At 38.7% G+C, this 23,861-nt stretch overlaps 1 protein-coding gene across 6 annotated transcripts; it reads right to left on the bottom strand.

The window, feature by feature from the left end:
• Nucleotides 1–10,069: 10,069 nt before the first annotated feature.
• On the bottom strand, nucleotides 10,070–23,307 carry FBXO4 (F-box protein 4). 6 transcript variants are annotated; one of them, XR_015148690.1, is made up of 7 exons: nucleotides 22,721–23,151; nucleotides 21,258–21,493; nucleotides 18,926–19,334; nucleotides 15,072–15,147; nucleotides 14,785–14,960; nucleotides 10,861–11,036; nucleotides 10,070–10,448 (listed from the first exon to the last, which is right to left on the bottom strand). XR_015148690.1 is itself a non-coding variant. In XM_086361576.1 (7 exons), the coding sequence occupies exons 1-7, from the start codon at nucleotides 23,187–23,189 to the stop codon at nucleotides 10,359–10,361; spliced, it is 1,125 nt and encodes a 374-aa protein (XP_086217702.1). In that variant the 5' UTR covers nucleotides 23,190–23,307; the 3' UTR covers nucleotides 10,070–10,358. The 6 variants fall into 6 exon arrangements, 3 of the variants coding, with proteins under 3 accessions (XP_086217702.1, XP_086217701.1, XP_086217703.1); XR_015148691.1 differs by having other exon boundaries at nucleotides 14,840–14,960; XR_015148689.1 differs by having other exon boundaries at nucleotides 14,840–14,960; nucleotides 19,114–19,334.
• Between the last annotated feature and the right edge of the window lie 554 nt (nucleotides 23,308–23,861).

Here is a 23,861-nt window from a genome sequence, read left to right as displayed (position 1 = left end):
AATCTGAAGGGGATAATGTGAGATAGCAACCCAAACTGTGAGATTGCCAGAAAGGGAAAAAAAAAAGAGAGAGAACTTTCCTGCAAAAGGCTCTAACTCACAGCCTGGCTCATTCACAGAACAAAAGGATTGAGTGAATACCAAAGGAGAGCTACCAGGCTGCATACAGGCCCCTCCCTACCACCACCGGAGGCAGAGAGGAAGGTGTGCAACAGCCAGAGCCGGAAGGCAAGGGGCTGCTCTAATCTCGGCCCCAGAGACCAGCATCCTCCAGCAAACTGTGAGCAGGCTCCCAGTTGCTAATCGTGTCTTCCTAGGATCCTGGATGGTTGACATCTGCCAGGAGGGCCGCAGCCTGAGATCAGCTCCCCAAAAGAGACATATGGCACACCTGAGATGGTGCTCTCACAGTGCACCTGGGAAGCCGAGCAGCCAGGACCAGGGAGGTGATTAAGACACACGGCCCACCTGGAACAGTGTGCTCACCAAGCACCTGGTCACCTGAGCTGGTCAGACCCGGGAGGGCACAAAATGCACGCCCAACCGAGTCTGTGCCCTTGAGGAGAACCCGAGAACCTGAACCTGAGCGGCTTAGACCTGGGAAGTGCATGAAACATAGGGCCTGCTTTGGACAGTGCCCTGCAGAGCACCCTGGAGCCAGAGCAGTGAAGACCCGGAAAGCACATGCCGCTGTGAGCTGGGGCAAAGCCAATGCAGTCCATACACTGCGAGCACTCCCCATACACGTCAGCGATATTTGTTTGCAGTGTTCCTCCCTCCCCATGACACAACTGAACAAGTGAGCCTAAATAAGTGACCACCTTCACCCCTTTGTGTCAGGGCAGAAATTAGACACCAAAGAGACTTGCAAATAGAGGAAGTCAAAATAAACAAAGAATAGGGACTCGCTCTGGAAGTGACAGGTGCAATAGATTAAAACCCTGTAGTTAACACTGACTAAGTATTGGAGGCGGCCTTCAGACTTTGAGAACAAGTACAAGCTGGAACAAGGAACTATCTGAAACTGAACTGACCCCACACTGCCCACAACAGCTCCAGAGACATTCCTAAATATATTTTTACAATTATCACTTTTTAATTTTTGTAATTCAAGTTCATTTCTCCTTTAATTTTCATTTTTATAACCTCCTGTTACCTTGCCAAAAAAAGACCCTAATTTTAAAGCAAACTTCATATATATTTTTCACAATTTTTGTGATTTTGTTTTGTATTTTTAATATTGTATTTTTGAGAGTCTAGCCTCTACACTAGATTTTTAATCTTTGCTTTTTGGTATTTGCTATCAGTTATGTACCTTTAAGAATCTAATCTTCAGTATCCACTTTCACTTAGGGGTGCGATTACTGACTTGATTGCTCTCTCCCGTTTTGACACTCCCTTTTCTCCCCCAGGCCACCTCTATCTCCTCCCTTCCCCTTCTCTTCTCTACTTTGTGAATCTCTCTGGGTATTCTAGGCTGTGGAGAACACTTAGGGAACTGATTACTGGCTAGATTGGTCTCTCCCTTTTTGACTCCCCCCTCTTGTCCTCTTGGTTACCTCTATCTCCCTCCTCCCTCTTCTCTTCTCTAAGTAACTCTGTGAATCTCTCTGGGTGTTACAGACTGTGGAAAGCACATAGGGCATTGATTACTGGCTAGATTGCTCTCTCCCCTTTGACTCTCCCTCTTCTCCTCCTGGTGACCTCTATCTCCCTCCTCCTCTTCTCTTCCATGTAACTCTGTGAACCTTTTTGGTGTCCCTTGCTGTGGAGAATTGTTTCACCATTAACTTAGATGTTTTATCATCTGTGCTGTATGGATGGAGAAGTCTTGAGGCTACTCTAAGACTAAGACTGAAAGCCAGAGGCAGGAGGCTTAACTCCAAAACTTGAGAACATCAGAGAACTCCTGATTCCAGGGAACATTAATAGACAAGAGCTCATCCAAAAGCCTCCATATCTACACTGAAACCAAGCTCCACCTAAGAGCCAACAAGTTCCATAACAAGACATACCAGGCTAATTCACCAGCAAAGCAGGAACACAGCCCTGAGCATTAAAAGACAGGCTGCCCAAAGCCATACCAAAACCATAGACACCCCAGAACTCACTACTGGACACTTCATTGCACTCCAGAGAGAAGAGATCCAGCTCCACCCACCAGAACATGGACACAAGCTCCCCTAACCAGGAAACCTTGACAAGCCACTAGTCCAACCCCATCCGTAGGGAGCAGGCTCCACAATAAAGAGGAACCACAAACTTCCAGCCAACAGAAAGGGCACCCCCAAACACAGCAATCTAAACAAAATGAAAAGGCAGAGAAATATTCAGCAGGTAAAGGAACATGATAAATGCCCACCAAACAAAAAGAGTAGGAGATAGGGAGTCTACCTGAAAAAGAATTCAGAATGATAATAAAGATGATCCAAAATCTTGAAAACAAAATGGAGTTACAGATAAATAGATTAGAGACAAGGATTGAGAAGATGCAAGAAACATTCAACAAGGACTTAGAATAAATAAAGAAGAGTCAATCAACAATGAATAATGCAATAACTGAGACCAAAAGCACTCTGGAGGGAAACAACAGTAGAATAACTGAGGCAGAAGACAGGAAAAGTGAGATGGAAGACAGAATGGTAGAAATAAATGAAGCAGAGAGGAAAAAAGAATTAAAAGAAATGAGGACAACCTCAGAGAGCTCTGAGACAATGTTAAATGCCCCAACATCTGAACTATAGGAGTCCCAGAAAAAGAAATAAAAAAGAAAGTGCATGAGAAAATACTTCAAGAGATAATAGTTGAAAACTTCCCTAAAATGGGTAAGGAAATAGCCAACAAAGTCCAAGAAACTCAGAGAGTCCCAAACAGGATAAACCCAAGGCGAAGACACACATTAATCAAATTAACAAAGATCAAATACAAAGAACAAATATTAAAAGCAGCAAGGGAAAAGCAACAAATAACACACAAGGGTATCCCCATAAGGACAACAGCTGATCTTTCAATAGAACTCTTCAGGCTAGAAAGGGATGGCAGGACATACTTAAAGTGATGAAAGAAAAACCTACAACCCAGATTACTACACCCAGGAAGGATTTCATTCAAATATAAAGGAGAAAGCAAAAGCTTTACAGACAAGCAAAAGAATTCAGCACCTCCAAACCAGCTCTTCAACAAATGCTAAAGGATCTTCTCTAGACAGGAAACATGAAAAGGTTTATAAATTCAAACCCAAAATAATAAAGTAAATGGCAACAGGATCATACCTATCATTAATTACCTTAAATGTAAATGGGTTGAATACAGCAACCAAAAGATAAAGACTAGCTGAATGGATACAAAAACAAGACCCCTATATATGCTGTTTACAAGAGACCCACCTCAAACCAAGGGACTGAAAGTGAAGGGCTGGAAAAAGATATTTTATGCAAATAGAGACCAAAAGAAAGCAGGAGTAGCGGTATTCATATCAGATAAAATAGATTTTGAAATAAAGGCCATGAAAAGAGACAAAGGATACTACATAATATCAAAGGATCAATCCAGGAAGAGGCTGTAACAATTATAAATATATATGCACCCAACATAGGAGCACCTCAATACACAAGGCAAATGCTAACAAGTATGAAAGGGGAAATTAACAAGAATAGTGAGAGACTTTAATATCCCACTCACACCTATGGATAGATCAACCAAACAGAAAATTAGCAAGGGAACACAAACTTTAAATGATACAATGGACCAGCTAGACCTAATTGATATCAATAGGACATTTCACCCCATAACAATGAATTTCACCTTTTCCTCAAGTGCACACAGAACATTCTCCAGGATAGATCACATTCTGGGCCATAAATATAGCCTTAGTAAATTCAAAAAAACTGAAATCATTTCAAGCATCTTTTCTGATCACAATGTGGTAAGATTAGATGTCAACTACAGGAAAAAAAACTATTAAAAATACAAACATATGGAGGCTAAATAACATGCTTCTGAATAACCAACAAATCATGAAAGAAATAAAAAAGGAAATAAAATATGCATAGAAATGAATGAAAATGAAAACATGACAACCCAAAACCTATGGGATTCAGTAAAAGCAGTGCTAAGGGGAAGGTTCATAGCAATACAAGCCTACCTCAAGAAACAAGAGAAAAATCAGATAAATAACCTAACTTTACACCTAAAGCAACTGGAAAAAGAAGAAATGAAGAACCCCAGGGTTAGTAGAAGGAAAGAAATCATTAAAATTAGGGCAGAAATAAATGAAAGAGAAACAAAGGAGACTATAGCAAAAATCAACATAACTAAAAGCTGGTTCTTTGGGAAGATAAATAAAATACACAAACCATTAGCCAGACTTATCAAGAAAAAAAGGGAGAAGAATCAAATCAACAAAATTAGAAATGAAAATGGAGAAATCACAACAGACACACAGAAATACAAAGCATCATAAGAGACTACTATCAGCAATTATATGCCAATAAAATGGATAACTTGGAAGAAACAGATGAATTCTTAGAAAACCATAACCTTCTAAAACTGAACCAGGAAGAAACAGAAAATCTTAACAGATCCATCCCAAGCACAGAAATAGAAAATGTAATAAAAAATCTTCCAACAAACAAAAGCCCAGGACCAGATGGCTTCACAGGTGAATTCTACCAAAACTTTAGAGAAGAGCTAACACCTATCCTGCTCAAACTCTTTCAGAAAGTTGCAGAGGAAGGTAAACTCCCAAACTCATCTATGAGGCCAGCATCATCCTAATACCAAAACCAGATAAAGATGCTACAAGAAAACTACAAGCCAACATCACGATGAACACAGATGCAAAAATCCTCAACAAAATTCTAGTAAACAGAATCCAACAACATATTGAAAAGATCATACATCATGAGCAAGTGGGCTTTATCACAGGGATGCAAGGATTCTTCAATATTTGCAAACCAATCAATGTGATACACCACATTAACAAATTGAAGGATAAAAACCATATGATTATCTCAATAGATGCAGAGAAAGCCTTGGACAAAATTCAACATCCATTTATTATAAAAACTCTCCAGAAATCAGGCATAGAAGGAATATACCTCAACATAATAAAAGCCATATATGATAAACCCACAGCAAACATTATCCTCAATGGTGAAAAATTGAAAGCATTTCCCCTAAACTCAGGAACAAGACAAGGGTGCCCACTCTCACCACTACTATTCAACATAGTTTTGGAAGTTTTAGTCACAGCAATTAGAGAAGAAAAAGAAATAAAAGGAATCCAGATTAGAAAAGAAGTAAAACTCTCATTGTTTGCACATGACATGATTCTCTACATAGAAAACCCTAAAGACACCATCAGAAAATTACTAGAGCTAATCAATGAATATAGTAAAGTTGCAGGATATAAAATAATATTCAGAAATCCCTTGCATTCCTATATACTAACAATGAGAAAACAGAAAGAGAAATTAAGGAAACAATCTCATTCACCATTGTGACAAAAAGAATAAAATACTTAGGAATAAATCTACCTAAAGAAACAAAAGACCTATATATAGAAAACTATAAAACACTGATGAAAGAAATCAAAGATGACACAAATACATGGAGAAATATACTATGTTCACGGATTAGAAGAATCAATATAGTGAAAATGAGTATATTACCCAGGGCAATCTATAGATTCAATGCAATCCCTATCAAGCTACCAACAGTATTTTTCAGAGAACTAGAACAAATAATTTCACAATTTGTATGGAAATACAAAAAAACCTCGAAAAGCCAAAGCAATTTTGAGAAAGAAGAATGGAACTAGAGGAATCAACCTGCCTGACTTCAGACTACACTACAAAGCTATATGACAGTATGGTATTGGCAAAAAGACAGAAATACAGAGCAGTAGACAAAACAGAAAGCCCAGAGATAAGTCCACAAACCTATGGACACCTTATCTTTGACAAAGGAGGCAAAAACATACAATGGAGAAAAGACAATCTCTCTAACAGGTGGTGCTGCGAAAACTGGTCAACCACCTGTAAAAGAATGAAACTAGAACACTTTTTAACACCATACACAAAAATAAACTCAAAATGGATTAAAGATCTAAATGTAAGACCAGAAACTATATAACTCCTAGAGAAAAACATAGGCAAAACTCTCTCTGACATAAACCACAGCAAGATCTCTTCCAGAGGATCTTCACAGCAAGACCCACCTCCCAGAGTAATGCAAATAAAAGCAAAAAAAATAAATGGGACCTAATTAAAAGCTTTTGCACAACAAAGGAAACTATAAGCAAGGTGAAAAGACAGCCTTCAGAGTGGGAGAAAATAATAGCAAATGAAGCAACTGACAAAGAATTAATCTCAAAAATATATAAACAGCTCATGTGGCTCAATACCAGAAAAATAAACGACCCAATCAAAAAATGGGCCAAAGAACTAAACAGACATTTCTCCAAAGAAGACATACAGATGGCTAACAAACACATGAAAAGATGCTTAACATCACTCATTATCAGAGAAAGGCAAATCAAAACCATGATGAGGTACCATCTCATACTGATCAGAATGGCTGCTATCAAAAAGTCCAGAAACAATAAATGCTGGAGAGGATGCAGAAAAAAGGGAACCCTCTTACTGTTGGTGGGAATGCAAACAAGTACAGCAACTATGGAGAACAGTGTGGAGGTTCCTTAAAAAACTGAAAATAGAACTGCCTTATGACCCAGCAATCTTAATGCTGGGCATACACACCAAGGAAACCAGAATTGAAAGAGACATGTGTACCCCAGTGTTCACTGAAGCACTGTTTACAATAGCTAGGACATGGAAGCAACCTAGATGTCCATTGCCAGATGAATGGAGAAGAAAGTTGTGATACATATACACAATGGACTATTACTCATATATTAAAAAGAACACATTTGAATCAGTTCTAAAGAGGTGGATGAAACTGGAGCCTGTTATACAGAGTGAAGTAAGTCAGAAAGAAAAACACCAATACAGTATATTAACACATATATATGGAATTTGGGAGAAGGCAGTGGTACCCCACTCCAGTACTCTTGCCTGGAGAATCCCATGGACGGAGGAGCCTGGTAGGCTGCAGTCCATGGGGTCGCGAAGAATCGGACACGACTGAGCGACTTCACTTTCACTTTTCACTTTCATGCATTGGAGAAGGAAATGGCAACCCACTCCAGTGTTCTTGCCTGGAGAATCCCAGGGACGGGGGAGCCCGGTGGGCTGCCGTCTCTGGGGTCACACAGAGTCGGACACGACTGAAGTGACTTAGCACAGCATTAGCATATGGAATTTAGAAAGATGGTAATGACAACCCTATATGCTAGACAGCAAAAGAGACACAGATATAAATAACAGACTTTTGGACTCTGGGGGGGAAGGTAAGGGTGGGATGATTTGAGAGAATGGCATTGAAACATATATATTACCATATGTGAAAGAGATCACCAGTCCAAGTTTGATGCATGAAACAGGGTACTCAAAGCTGGTACACTGGGATGGCCCAGAGGGATGGGATGCAGTGGGAGGTGGGAGGGCAGTTTGAGATAGGGGACACATGTACATCCCTGGCTGATTCATGTCAATGTATGGCAAAAAAACACCATAGTATTGTGAGGTAATTAGCCTCCAATTAAAATAAATTAATTAATTTTAAAAATAAAATGTAAATATCATAACAAATACTTAACTGCTAAAAAATGCTGATCATCATCTGCTGCTGCTGCTAAGTCGCTTCAGTCGTGTCCAACTCTGTGCGACTCCAGAGACGGCAGCCCACCAGGCTCCCCCGTCCCTGGGATTCTCCAGGCAAGAACACTGGAGTGGGTTGCCATTTCATTCTCCAATGCATGAAAGTGAAAAGTGAAAGTGAAGTCGCTGAGTCGTGCCCAATCTTAGAGACCCCATGGACTGCAGCCCACCAGGCTCCTCCGTCCATGGGATTTTCCAGGCCAAGAGTACTGGAGTCGGGTGCCACTGCCTTCTCCAGATCATCATCTGAGCTATCAGCAAGTCAGAGTGGTAACATCAAAGACCACTGATCATAGATCACCATAACAAATACAGTAAAAAGAAAAAGCTTGAAATATTGTAAGAATTATCAAAATGTGACAGCGATATTAAGTGAGCAAATGTTGCTGGAAAAATGGTGCTGATAGACATGTTCAGTGCAGGGTTGCCACAAAACTTCAATTTGTAAAATACACAGTTATCTATGAAATGTAATAAAGCAAAGTACAATAAAATGAGGTATGCCTATATCTTGAAAAGAATAAAAGATTACTTTTATTATTTAAAAATTTTTTTCTTCTTTTAATTTTTTTAATACATATGACTGTTTCATCAAAAATTGATAACACTGTCTTCTGGAATTTACAATATATGTAAGTGCAATACTTCAATGCATGCATACTCAAAGAACTGCTCAGTCATCTTCAACTCTTTGCAACCCCATGTGTATGTGCGTGCTCAGTCACTCAGTAGTGTCTGACTCTTCACAACCGCATGGACTGTAGCCCGTCAGGCTCCTCTATGGAATTTTCTGGGCAAGAACACTTCAGTGGGTTATCATTTCCTTTTCCCGGGGGTCTTCCCGACCTAGGGATGGAACCTGTCTCTTGCACCTCCTGCACTGGCAGAAGGTTTCTTTACTACTGTGCCTCAAGCATACAATGACCTAAATTTGTACCTTAATAATATAAAAAAAAAATTGAAGTTTTATAATTTAAAAAGCAGAAAAATAGAGATTAGAGCATAAATCAATGAAACAGAATATAGAATAAATTAGTAAGACCAAAAGCTGGCTCTTTGAGAATAATAAAATCAATAAAACTCTAGCCAGATTGATCACGAAGAAAAAAAGAAAATACATTACCAACATCAGCAAAGAATGAGGTAACATGTGCTTAGTCACTCAGTCATGCCCAACTCTCTGCGACCCATGGACTGTAGCCTGCCAGGCTCCTTTGTCTATGGGGATTCTCCACGCAAGAATAACTGAGTGGGTTGCCATGCCCTCCTCTAGGGGATCTTCCCAACACAGGGATTGAATCCAGGTCTCCTGCATTGCAGGCAGATTCTTTACCATCTGAGCCACCTAACTACACATAATTAAAAGTGGAGAGGATGTATTTTTGGCATAATAGCATGAAGAATATCATGTGATGGTTCCCCAGAAAAACTGGAGAAAATTAATTTTAAAAAATCATTAAAATCTAAGGGTACACAGCACACACAAAAAAACAACAACAACCCAGTAAGAACAGTAAGAGTATGTGGGATTTGAACCAAGACATCCCTCCTCCAGCTCAGAAAGACAGAAACTCCATTCTAGATCAAGGCAGTCAAGGAAACAGCACTCTCTCCCCAAGTCAGAGGGCTTCCTTTCTAGGAAAAGCAGGATGTCAGCATTTCTCACTCTTCCCCCAACTACAAATGCTCAAGTTAAGGGATGAGTAAGTGCACCCAAGATGTGAGAGCTCCTTTCTTCAGAATGGCACCCACTTGTAGGACGGAGGCTGTTTCTTGGGTGCAGCACCACTGAGAATATAATGCTCTTTTTAACTGTAATTTTTAAATCCCTCAATTCCACTGAGATAGGAGGATTGTTTCCTCTGCAAAGTGGAAGCAATTAGTGAGTAGGAGGTCATATGATCATGAATGTCTCTGGAATATTTTCTTCATGAGCAAGGAAAAAAATCTGGCTTTAGCACTTCATGAGCTTTCAGGTTATTTGAAAACAGCAAGAATTTCCAGTTATTTTCACTGAATTAGTATTGAATAAGACAAAAAGTTAATTCCGACTATTTCAGAAAAGAAAAAGAAGTTGTATGGCCATACCAGTAAATGAAATTTCAGTGAATATTCAAATCTTTAAGCAGGATATTTATTAAAAATAGATAAAACTTATTTTCTGATAACCAGTTAAGGACCCTTGAAAAGAATCTATTTAAAGCTTAGCAAAGTTGCTATTCCCCACGATGGCAATCTTTGAACTGAACAGAAGAGAAATCACGAAGAATGAGAGAGGCACAAACTTGTTTTTTTTTTCTTTTCAGAATTTAATATTAAAATATATATATATGAAAGTTATTAAAAAATCTTAAAAGGTTCATTTTGGGGCCAAATGCTACCACTGAAACTTTTTTCTTGTAATTGATCTAAGGTAAAAAGTAAAAGTTATATAAAAATTAGAGTGGTGACAGCTGTCCAACATAAAGCCTACCTGCAAAAAGGCAGGGCAGAATGAGCTGACTTGAGCAAATATCCACATCATGACCTTAGTAACAAGTTTCAAATGCTTTCAGTTGCCAAGGTTGACGAGGAGGATCATCTTGCATGCTTAGATTCTACTTCTTCAAGAATCCACTGAATACCATTCAAAAAACCAGTTAAAGTTTCAGCCTCAGTGTCCTGGACCTATAAGCAAATAAAAAGAGACCATTTGTTACTAAGAAACTTACTAAGAAACTAAGCACAAACACTTATAATTATGTGGGACATTTTTCTGGACACTCAAAAATGAATAGGACTAAAAAAATCCCAGTAAACTGTGGGTAAATAACCAAGTTTTGTCTTCTAGAGAGTTTAGATTAAAAATACCATCTTCTCTTCTGTCTTATAATTACTATCAATATGAGGTTTATTACTTATTTTGGAACTCAGCTTTGATATCAAATATCTCCCACTGATTAAGCTATTAAAACTGACTTTTAGAATGCTATTCTTTCAAAAAGAATGAATAGTAAAGAATAAAGAAAAATAAAATAAATTAGAAATCAGAGTGAAAAATAAAATGAGATTTTTCTCACTAGAGAAAATAGAACCTTACCATCCATGGGTGGTTTAGATGATTCAGGCGCAGCTCATGGGCCAAATAAAAACAGGGCATTCTTTTTACGTTAGCTTGAGAAATACAAGATAAAACCAGCATTGGTCTCCCGGAAGATCCAAAAGCTGGATCAGTCATTGCCATAATACGAGAAAATTCATCTTGCCATTCATGTCCTAAGGAATGTAGTTAAAGTTCTTAATTTTCATTATTTAAAAAATAATAATACAAAATTGAAAACTATAAAAATTACCAGGATCCAAACATAACAAACTGCATCTATCCCTCTATCGCTGTGTTCATTTACTGATCTTTCATAAAACTACATTAATCAGCCTTGCAAGGATCAGGATTTAGATGAAATCAGAGAGAACAAAACAGTACCACTTACATGTTTCTATGGTTTAAAAGCAAAACTACTCTGATAAAAGTATTTTCTTCTCACAAATTCTGTAGCCGTCACTACCCTTTCTTTCAAAGGCCAGAGTTTCTAAAATTTAAACATATGATTGAGTCTAGCTTTTTTATTGAAATCGAAAATCTTTGCCTTTCAGTGGAGTGTAAGTCATTGACATTTGGTGGCGGGCAGAATTCTAAAATAACCCTAATAACTCAAATTCTTTTCTATTCCCTCCTCTGAGTGTGGGAAGAATCTGTGAACACATGGGATATCACCAACATGGTTAGGCTATATTACAAGACACAGCTGACTTCAAGAAAGGGAGACTACAATCAGTGAGCCTAGTCTAGTCAGGTAAGCCCTTAAAACAGATTAGATTCTTCCTAGTCACAGAGATCCTCCATTGCTGGATTTGAAGACAGAGGGGTCACATGGCAAGAAATGAAGATGGCTTGTGAAGCTGAGAGCAGCCCCTAGCTGACAGCCAGAAAGGAAACAGGGACCTCAGATCTACAAAAGTAAGCTGAATTCAGTCAATAATCTGAGTGAGCTAGGTAGCAGATTTTCCCCCAGAACCTCCAGAAAGGGACGTAACCCATCTCTCACCCTAATTTCAGCCTGTGAGTCACTTGGCTGACAACCCAGCCATACTGTACTCAGACTGCTGACATAAAGAACTCTGAGCTAATAAATAGATGCATTTTTAAGCCACTAGGTTGGCAGTAATTTGTTACATATTAATAGAAAACAAACATTGAATGTAATTATCAACACAGTACATTTAAGTCTATCACATATTTATTGAATTTTGACTTGTCCCATCTATTCTTTGTTCCTTTTGCCCTCTTTTCCTGTGCTCTTTTGAACTGACTTCTTTAATGATTACATTTTATCTTCACTACTGGCTTATTTAATTATATCTCTGTTATACTTTTTTGGTGGTTGGTTGCTCAAAGATTTACAAAGTATATTTTAAACTTACAACAGTCTACCTTTAAAAAGTATTATATAACTTCACATATAGAACCTTACAACATTTCCATTTCTGTCTTTCCATGCTGTGTAATATTGTTACAATATATTTTATTTTAAAAAATATCATGTTTTCCTTTAAATAATGATAAAGAAATTAAACTTAGAAAAAAACATTTTATGTATAGCTATACTGTTTCTATCCCAAGGCTTTTTCTTCCTTTCTGTAAATGTAGTTTTCCACCTGGTATACTATTTTCCCTGAAGTTTCCTTTAATATTTATTGTAATAAAAATTTGCTGACTGAACTTTCTCAGATTTTGTTTGTCCAAAAAATGTCTTGATTTTGCCTTCATTTTGAAAGATATCTCTGCTGGATTTTATCCCCCCCACCCCACCCTTTGCAATACTATAAAGATTTCCCTTTGCTACTATCTAGCTTACAGCAAAATTCTATCAGAAAGTCTCCGTCCTTATCTTTGGTCCTCTATATGTATGTTTTGTTTTGCCCTGGCTGCCTTCAAGATATTCTCTTTATCTTTTGTTTTCACCAGTTTGGCTACAATGTATCTGTATTTTTTATTTATCACGTCTGGAGTTCTTTGAGAATCTTGGATCTGTGGTTTATTGTCTTTCAGCAATTTTGAAATAGCTTTGGTCATTATTTGTTCAGAAATTTCTTTTTCCCTGTTCTTACTCTCTTCATATTTTGGGACTCCAATCACATATAAATTGAATCAGGGGTCCACATACCACACACTATAGATATTTTTATAAGTAATTATTTTGGTAAAAACCGCCAAGCCCATTCATTCGCAAACTGTCTATGGCTACTTTTGCACTATAGTATCAGAGCTGAGTAACTGTAAGAGATTATATGGCTCACATGCCTAAAATATGTACTACCTAGACCTTGAAGAAAATGTCAACCCTGAGTTAGATCACTTCATTGGTTTTCCCCAGCTCTTGCTCTGCCCTCCACTACCAATTTTTTCCTTTTTAAAATTTTTTATTTTTTAATTAATTTCTGGCTGTGCTGGGTCTTCGTTGCTATGTGGGCTTTCTCTAGTTGTGGCAAGTGGGGGCTACTCTCTAATTGCAGTGCACAGGCTTATCACTGCAGTGCCTTCTCTTGCTGCAGAGCACAGACTCTAGGGTGCATGGGCTTCAATAACTGCAGCACACAGGCTCAGTAGTTGTGATTCCCAGGCTCTATGACAAAGGTTCAGTTACTCTGTAGCATGTGGGATCTTCCTGGAATAGGGATCAAACCCATGTCTCCTGCATTGACAGGCGGATTCTTGACCACTGAGCCACCAGGGAAACCCATCTCTTTAATTTGAGTAATTGCAATTGATCTATCTTCACATTCACAAAAGGTTTCCTTCGTTGATATGTCCATTGAAGGAATTATTCACCTGTTGTATTTTTGGTATTTAGCACACCCATTTTACTTTTTCATAGCTTCTTTCCCTCCGCTGAAAATCTCTATTTGTTCACATATATTGGTCACTTTTTTTTTTACTAGATTCTTCAACATATTAATCATAGTTCTTTTTATGTCCTTTTCTGAGGGTGCCAATATTGAGGCCATTTCTGGGTGTAGTTCCATTGACTGCTTTATCTCTTAAGAACGGGTCATTTCATTTTTTTTTTTTTTTTTTGGTATCATACTTTTTAATTTAATGCTAGATTTTTATGTGGAAGAACAGAAGAGACTGAGGTAAAAAGGATTTACTTCTACAAATGGGTATGCTTCTTCTCCTGTTAGGCCATTTATGCAGTGAGACAAGTCCAATTAGTCAGTAGTTGAGCTGCATTTGGCTTCTGTTGTTATAATTTCAGTGCACTATAAACTGTAAATTCTTTCAGAAGTGGACTGCTTCTACCTTTTTCCAAGTGAGAATAATATAGTGCATATTTATGCCCTACCTTGTTCACAATGGATTTGGGAAAGAAATTACAATATTGGCTTATGGCCCAATAGTATTCTATTTTCATGCTATTTATCAATGTGAATGGCAATTATTCAGAATATATGGAGAGTGTTCTTAACTAATCCACTTTACTGAACACTCCACCAACTCTACTAACTCACACTCTACTATCTGGATGATTAAAATAACCTAAAATTTTTCATTTACCTGCATAAATTATTTGAATAAGGCCAAAAGCAAACAAAATATCAATAACTAAAAGTACAGAAGCATGAAACAACAAAAAAAATACTATGTAGTTATAGTAGCAAACTTCAGTGTGCATCAGAATTCTGTAAAGTTTGTTTAAAAAAACAGAGCCAAGACACAACCCACATCTATGAGTCATAATCCATCAGGATAGGAATCAGGCTGCCATGTTTTTAACAAGATCCACAGGTGATCCTAACACACATCAAGGTTGGAGAATCCAATATTGATAGTAATATTAACAGAATCACACTGATTAAAATTAGCCATGATATTCTTAACAAGCCACAATAAAGCCTATAAAAATACTTTCTTATTTGCTCTGCAAAGAAAGCGCTTTTAAAAAGAAAATAAGATAATGCTTACTTTTATGAGCTTCAGCATTTGCAACATAGATGAACCCATCAACAACTTCACACACCTTCTGAATTTGTGGAATTACACTGTACCGGCTCCCTTGTTGATCGTCCCCTTCATTTTGTACACTGAACATCTTGTTAACTGCACTTGTATGTTCTTCTCTTGCTCTATCTCTTTCCTTTCTATAAGAAAAATGTAAATATAAAACACAAACAGACACTAAACAGGCTTCACCCCCTCTAAAATATTCTATTACTGATGTCTCAGGTAGGCTGCTAAATAGGTAGCCTTACCTTGTAGTTGAATATAGTATTAGGATGTTGAATTTATGTTGATTGTTCAACTGAAAACTAACTCCTGATCCAATACCTAAAGGAGAAAATTACAGTTATCAAAACAAAAAATAAAGATAGCAAAAGATGACAATGCAAAAATTACTTAGTATAAAAAGAACAAACAAAAAACTATGACAAGTTATATATAGCTTTGGAATAAAATGTTTATGTTAAAGAAAAGATGCTATATGCAATTTTCATTCACAAAATAGTAAATCATGGATACAGAATAAAAAACTCTTAGGCTTTAACATTGCTTTTTTTTTTTTTTTTACCATCATCACTATCATTATTAACTTTATTATCAACCTATCAGTAGCAGCTGCATAATAACAACTACTTCTACTTATCCTCAAGTCTGACTTAGTTTCACTTTTTTTTTGTTTCTCATTAGTCTCACACTCCATGTATACATTCAACCAAATGGGTTTTTCCCCTGCACTCTGAAAAGGCATTTTTAAATTCATGGTGTCTTAGAAAATTGAAGAAATACGGAAAACACTGAAATTTGGAATTAGATTTGAGCTAGAATTTGTCACATATACTCATGTTTCTGTGAGCCTTGGTTTTGACACTGAAATACAGAAATAATACACATTTTTTAGGGTTATTGTAAGCATTAAATAAGATCACATACATAACTGGTAAGTAACAGGTGCTAAATATTACTTCTTATTATATTTTATATCTAAATCATTCAACACTATTATTTGTCCTTCTTTCTTAACTCCTTCCCTCCTTTGTGTTAACACTTAGGGGTTGATTCTCCTCTTGCCTCCTGCAAAGATCCTTCTACTCCTTTTTGGCTTTGTGTCTTTTTGCTATATATTAATAAACATCCTTTTAGATCTGTCTACTCCTCTCCATTCCCACCCCACAGCTTTAATTTAGATATCATCATCTCTCACTTGAACTTCTGTAATCATTTCTAACTATGCTCCTAATCCACTTCTGTTCCCTACTATCCAATCTTCTGACAGCAGCTGGAGAGATTGCTTTAAAATGTCTTTAATTATGTCTCTTCAAAGCTGCTGCTCTTCAGATAAATAAAACTTCAACATAATATGGCCTCTACTTACCTCATTGTGTTGTGCTTAGTCGCTCAGTCGTGTCCAACTCTTTGCGACCCCATGGACTGTAGCCCACCAGGCTCCTCAGTCCATGGGGATTCTCCAGGCAAGAATACTTGAGTGGGTTGCCATGCCCTTCTCCAGGGGATCTTCCAGACCCAGGGATTGAACCCAGGTCTCCTGCATTGCAGGTGATTCTTTGCCATCTGAGCCACCAGGGAAGCCCAAGAACAACTCCATCTTTCATATCCTTAATCCCTGCATTATAACCAATCTAGACATTTAAAGAAGCCATGCCATACTATCTTACATCACCATTTCAGGCAACACATTATATAGAGATCCTAGCGGGGTCTGTAAGCATTTCAGGTAAAGCGGCCCTAGTCTTCCACCACCAGGGGACTTCCCAAAGATATCATAACAACATTCTACCATGTTGGGAAAGATGGAAGTCAGGAGGAGAAGGGGACAACAGAGGACGAGATGGTTGGATGGTGTCACTGACTCAATGGATATGCATTTTGAGCAAGCTCCAGCAGATGGTGAAGGAAGCCTGGCATGCTATAGTCCATGGGATCACAAAGAATTGGACACAACTGAGTAACTGAACAACCACCATGTCTCTGATCTTTGTTTTCATCAGTTTAACTTCCAGAAACTACCTTCTCAACGCATCTAACCTCAGTCCAATAAGATTTGTATGCTGTTTTGCCCCACCTTGCCAATGACTCATCCCTTTACCCTTCCCTGACCTTGCAGGATCTGAAGCAGTTAGACTGGCAATTTCAAACAATCACAATTACTCTGCAGAATGAAATGGCTATTTCATAATCAGCCAATTTCCCCAACCTCTAATTGAAATGGGATCCTTCCACCTCATGACCCGACCAGAAACTGGCCTGTGCCTAGGTGCTGCTTCTCTTGCAGTGGGCTTCCAGTAACTAAACTGCTTATTCTATCACATCTCAGGGTACAGAGATAAGTGTTCTCTTTACTTCTCAACGCCACGTCTTAAACCATTACTCACCAACCCTCTTGAAAAAACTCCACCTCTTTGAGACACACACACCATTTAGCTCTAATACCATCTTCCCATCCTTAACCTGGTCACTTATGAATCTACTTTTGATAATCCCTTTCTCCAAACATTCACTGAAGACTATATCACCTGGCTCACAATTTTCTTTATTTTCAGAAACTTCCAAGTTCACATGGACTTCATATGATTCCCAAATCTTCACTTCTAGCCCAGGTCTTTCTTTTGATACATGAATGCATAAAGTATTCCATAAAATCATTCATTTATTCATCAAATACATATTGAACGTCTACTATGTGCCTAGCACTACAGATACAACTAAGAATAAAGCTGACAAGAGAGACTTCCCTGGTGGTCCAGTGGTTGAGAATCCATCTGCCAATGCAAGGGATACGGTCCGGAATGATCGCACATGTCGCAGAGCAACTAAGTCTGTGCACCATAACTACTGAGCCTGCAAGCCGCAACGACTGAGCTTGAATGCTGCAACTATTGATGCCTGCATACCTAAAGCCCATGTTCTGCAACAAGAGAAGCCACCAAAATGAGAAACTGAGCACTGTAATGAAGAGTAGCCCCAGCTCGCCACAACTAGAAAAAGCCCACATGCAGCAGCAAAGACCCAGTGCAGCCAAAAACAGTTTAAAAAACAAAAACAAAAAAACCTCTTAAAAAAAAAGGCTGAGATGTCTCGTCTAATGGGACTCACATTCAAATGGCTAGCTTATAGCAGGCATCTCTGATCTCTGCTTGTATAAAAAGTTTATCTTCCTACTCCTGTGTTTCTTTAACCTAGAGAATGACACCATCATCCAATATGAAAATAAGACCCAGAAACTAGGAATTATTCTTATTACTGCTGATACACATTGAGTCAATTCCATGTCCTTCATATTTTATCACAATATTATAGTGGTTTCTTAATGGGTACTCACGCCTTTGGAGCCCATTCTAATCAGTTCTCCACTCAGGAGCCAGAGTGATCTATCTAAAATGCCATCTTGATCATCTTACTTTTCTGCTTCAAATCCTTCAATATAATGCTTAAGTCTGACATATAAGCATCTTCTCACTTGGCCCCACTCTAGACACACAGAGCTACTTCAAGTGTGTCATGCACACCCAAAACTTTGAGAATTTAGAGACGCAGTTCTCACTGCTTAGAATATTTTACCCTTTTTTTGATGGCTTACCCCTGCTTATCAAAATGACTCATATAAGGCATCATGTTCAATGCAGAGCCTTCTATGACCCTTAACTTTCTACAAAGAAGCTCATTACACCATATTCTAATCATCTGTATACATGTCTCTGCCCTCACCTAGACTAACCACCTTTCAGGGCAAAGAGGAGATTTTTGATGTTGTTTGTTTTAAATCACTGCATCTTTAGTATCTAATAGGTACCCTCAACAAATGAAAAAGTAAAGCAGAAGCTAGACCACTATTACACATGTTTATTATAAATCCTACTTACCAAATTAACTACATGGTTGTTGTTCCTGTTGTTTTTCATAGAAATAAAGGTAAGGTGACAATTTAGCTCTTTTTGGAAATTCCAAGACATATCAAAATACTTTGAATATAGTAGATGCTGAACGGTTTTTACTGTAACATTCTTTTAAAATATGGTACAACATTTTAACAACATACAATTTGCTTTCACATAATCTCATATTTTAGACTAAGTAAGAGAAAGCTTACCTCTTATAAAAAAGTAAATTAATTCTTTCCGTCCATAGAGACGTGAGGGCTCCCATCCATCAAATTAGTACATTTCATTACATCAAAGAGTTAAATAATTTAAAAAACTAATTTTTTTCTATGTAATTACTAGAGTCAAGCTCAAAGTGTTTGACTTATTATGAATTGTACATTAACATGAAAATTACCATCAATCTGCCTCTGAGGCAAACCAGCTGTTGGGCAAAGTTCCTCAGAAGACATCAAACTCAACACCAAAGATGTATTTAGTTCTTCCAAACCTGGTCCAAACATGGCAAATCGTGGTTCATTCTGAATGATCAATGAGTGTAAAAATGAGGTGACAGCTCCATACATAGGACGGCTAGATTTTGAGGATCTTCTTGTATGTGGACAGCACATTTTATAGCTGTATAAAATTGTCACAATTAGATAATTAACACAAATACTTAGCCATTTATTCACTCAACAATATATAATGCATCGAAAACTTGCTAGACAAAAGGGATACAATGGTTACCGTCCTAATCCTCACGGAGGGCAGTGAAGGACAGATACTATTATATTAATAATACATATGTCAAGTGCTATGACAGAAAAAGCACAAGGTGCTATGGTAGTAGTAGTGGTTAAGTAACTGAGGAAGTCTTCTCCAGGAAGTGGTTACTTTCTATTTTTTCATTTAGATTCTCTCATGAAACACTTGGTCTAACATGTGTTTTAATGGTTAAAATTCATTACATTGAGCAGTGATTCTCAACCTGGGGAGATTTTGCACCCCCTGGGAATATCTGCTGATGTCTGGAGACATTTTTGTTATTACAACTACAGGGGGAGTAGGGCAGTGCTACTAACATCTAGCAGATCCTGGGATGCTATTAAACATGCTACAATGCACACACAAGACAGTTCCCATAACACCCGGTGCAAAATGTCAATAGTGCCAAGACTGAGAAACCCTGCACTAAACTACATAGATAGCATAAAAATGTCCTTAGAGGTAAAAAAGAAAAAAATTACTAAAAGCTACCAATATAACTGAATTTCTTAGAGTACTTCCATTAACACTAGCAGTTCAATAAGTACTTATTACAGGTTACCCAGCAAACTAAGAATCATGTGAAAGAAACAGCTTTTTCAATAGCCATAAATTTCTAAACAAGTGATTCAACATGTCATCAAAAATTAAAACAGAGTTGCTCATATCTAAATAAAACCTAAAGCCCTTTAAATCAAGCTGGCTTTAAATCAAGCCCTTTAAAACAATCACTAACTTTATAAGAAAATCATCTTTACTTAGGAATCTTGTAATTTAAGAAGGAAAAAAAAAAAAGTCAACGTTGCAGCTAGGTAGATTTGGCCAAACCTCACCACTTTAATTAGTCATATAAGCCACTTATAGTCTGAACTTCAGTTTTTTAAATTTGCATTATTTGAGCAATAACAATCAACTCTAGATAACAGGAATCAGAAATAATTTATATGCTCACAAATGGTCATGTTGTTTGCTACTAAATCGTTTCTCTCCAACCCCATGGACTGCAGCACGCCAGGCTCCCCTGTCCTTGACTATCTCCCAGAGTTTGCTCAGATTCATATCCATTGAGTCAGATCACAAATGTTCATTACTATGATTATTACTATCCCTATGAAAACATGCTTCCACAGCACCACAGATACACCTGATGTCTCGGCTGGCTGTGGGACAATGTGGAAGTAACCAGCAAGTGAGACTACAGTGCTATGCTGTTTAGTCACTAAGTCATGTCTGACTTTTGAGTACCCGTGGACTATAGCCTTCCAGGCTTCTCTGTCCATGGGATTTTCCAGGCAAGAATACTGGAGTGGGTTGCCATTTTCTCCTCCAGGGCATCTTGCTGACCCAGGAATTGAACCCACATCTCCCGCACTGCAGGATTCTTAACCACTGAGCCATCACTAGTTAAAATTATACACATGCACATTTTAGTCAACGAGTCTCACAAGACTTGATGTAATGGCATCTGTATTGGAATAAGGATTCTAAATAACTTAAACTATGGGGGGAAAAAAAACCATATGTATTAAGTCTAGCACAGGAAAACAATCCTCACCTAAAGCACAAATATTCTTTTTTTTTAAGGTGCTATCTTCTGTCACAGACATTTTTTTTTTTTTTGGCTTTACAGTAGGTCCTGAATGATGTTATTTAACCTAACCCCCAATTCTTACAAAAGGACCCTTAGACCTAAAATTCATGCTACAAATTTGTAGGACCAAGACTAACTTAGGCTACTGACTTGCTATAATCAAATTAATATCTTCTTTTTAATTCATAAAACTAGATACTTACACTGCCATGTAGTCAAAAAATGCACCATTGGTGACCTCAGATATAGGCTTTTTTAAGATTTCTAGATCTGGAAGAGACTTCCAGTCAACAGAAGACCAAGAAGGAAGATCCCGCAACAGAAAATATCTCCACAGAATTGGATCTCGGACAGTTTCATTCCAATAACGACTTGTACTTCCCAACTGACATAGATCATGAGGTGAAAGAAATGACAAAATATATAGCTGTACATCAATCTGAAACAGAGGGAAGCAGCAGGTAGGTAAAGGGGATGAATAATTTACCTTGGCAGATAGGTTTTTTTGAAAAATAAATTACAAATTAACAATTATACTGGGAAAGGTCAACTGAACAATATCGTTTTAATAATTAAATCTATCACAATAAATTACAAAATTAACAATTTTTATACTAAATAGCAAAAGATCAACTTAACAGTCATTATCTTTACTAATGAAATTTACCATGCTGAAGTTAATTTCCTGCCTCAGGGCAGAATCATAATGAACACTTCATTTTGACACACTGAAACATTCCTGAAAAACCACCCATTGTTCTGGTATTTTTCAAACAAAATAATCAGTTTATTTAATTTCTCCTAATGAATATTCTACCACATTATTTGCATTAAATTACTTAATGAAATAATTTATTCTTCAAAATAAAATCTTTTCAAGTGAACAAACTTCTGATTTTATCATTAGATCAAATCAAAGAGTATATCTGTCACCTGTGTTTTTCTGTAAAAATCTGTCATCTCTGCAAGGAGAACCATGGATGAAATTTAAGCCTGCAGTTTTCAATTTCTTATGTACCTCAGAGGGAAGTAACAACAGTCCAGCTAAGATACAGAATTTTAATTTCTAAGATATTCTTCTCTCGCCGTGTTCCCATCTTCCTAAACAGTTTAACAAGGAATGAGATGTGTAATTCTCAAGGCCTGCTGTAACTTGAGGCCCTTGTAACTTAGTTATTTGATTTCACTTGTCGGTTTTGTTACTTGAAATACACGGTAAGAAAACAGCCGCAAAACCCTCAGAGTGTGTTTTGATACGTGAAGCCTAGGATGAAAGATGCTGAGAACACAGACGTTGAATGCTGTCCATGTTTCCAAGAATGTCTGGAATGGTCTCAGCATTTCCTCAACAGGATGTTCAGGGTGTCCCAGTCCCCAGACTCGTTTTGGGGGGAGAAAACCTGAGGATGACCTGGCAGGTTACCAGGGCGCTCCTTGCAGGTGAGTTTCGCAGCAACCTTGGGTCCGGCTGCCAGGCACCAAGCGTCAACGCTAAGGCGTCTCTTTTCAACTGCTGCCCCACAGGTGGCGACAGTGCCCGTAAAGCTGCACGGACCGGGCCAGACATAGGCTGGGCCCAGCGGGCTACCCTCTCCCCGGCCCCCCAAGAGGCCGCCCCAGCGAGCGCCCCTCCCTCGGTTCCTCGCGGGCGGCGACTGATGCTCACCGGCAGCCGCGTCAGAGAACTGGCCTCCTCGTCCACCTCCTCTGCGGAGGCCCTCGGAGCCGCCCTCTCCTTGCCAACCGACTGCCAGAAGTTCCTCCAGCCGCTGAGGAAGGCCGCCTCCAGGCGGCCCCAGTCGCTGTGAGGAGGCTGAGGAGAGCTCCCTCGGCTGCCAGGGTCGCTTCCCGCCATGGCTGCCTACGCCTCTCCGGACGCGCCGCACGGTGACGCGACACAGCCGCGCCCCGCCTCCTCCCCCTTCCCTTCCCTTCCTCCTCCCCGCCCCGCTCCCTGCGTTCCCCCCAACCCCCAGCCCTCCTACCCCGGTCCCACCGCAGACGAAGAAACCTTCAGAGCCGGGGAGAGAGATGGCCCAATTGAGCGTGGTTTGCAGCGGAGTTTGAAGCTCCCACCAGAAATCACTGCGCCCCTCATTTAAGGCCTCAACCTCAGGCGCGCTGACCTCACCCATTGATTTAAGAGCTCTCGCCCTTTGCCCCTCTATAACTGCGTTACTTCACCCAAGGCCGTCCCTCTCTGTGTGGAACTCATTTCTTTTCCTCTTTGCCTGGGTCTGGGCGACTCTTATGCAATGGATGGCCCTCTTCCACTATTTGGTGCTTAATGCCTGATGCTGGGAAAGAGTGAAGGCAGGAGGAGAAGACAGAGGATGAGATGGTTGGATGGCATCACCAACTGATGGACATGAGTTTGACCAAGCTCCTGGAGTTGGTGATGGACAGGGAAGCCTAGTGTACAGTAGTCCATTGGATCACAAAGAGTCGGACAGGGCTGAGCCACTGAACTGAAACAGAAACCTGGTTTAACTCACTGTCAACCCGCAGTTTCCAGGACATGCAGCTACCCATTCTCTTCGTGAAAATAATCAACTATGGAGATTTATAAATTTCAGAATCAGCCTCTGCCCACCATTCTCTTATCTCAGTTGTTAAAACATTCTCATGTATTACCCAAATCACCCATATAAAAAAATCCTTTTTTGTTGCAAACTTTTTAAAGTATTGATTTATAATGTGTTAATTTCTGGTGTGCAGCAAAGTGATTCAGTTATATGTATATACAATAAACTGTGGGAAATTCTGAAAGAGATGGAAATACCAGACCACCTGACCTGCCTCTTGAG

The sequence above is a fragment of the Bos grunniens genome, chromosome 20 (assembly GCF_055505025.1).
Source record: "Bos grunniens cultivar Pamir isolate PY7600 chromosome 20, Bosgru_T2T1.0, whole genome shotgun sequence".
NCBI lineage: Eukaryota > Metazoa > Chordata > Mammalia > Artiodactyla > Bovidae > Bos > Bos grunniens.
This window is presented reverse-complemented; position numbering and strand designations above follow the sequence as displayed.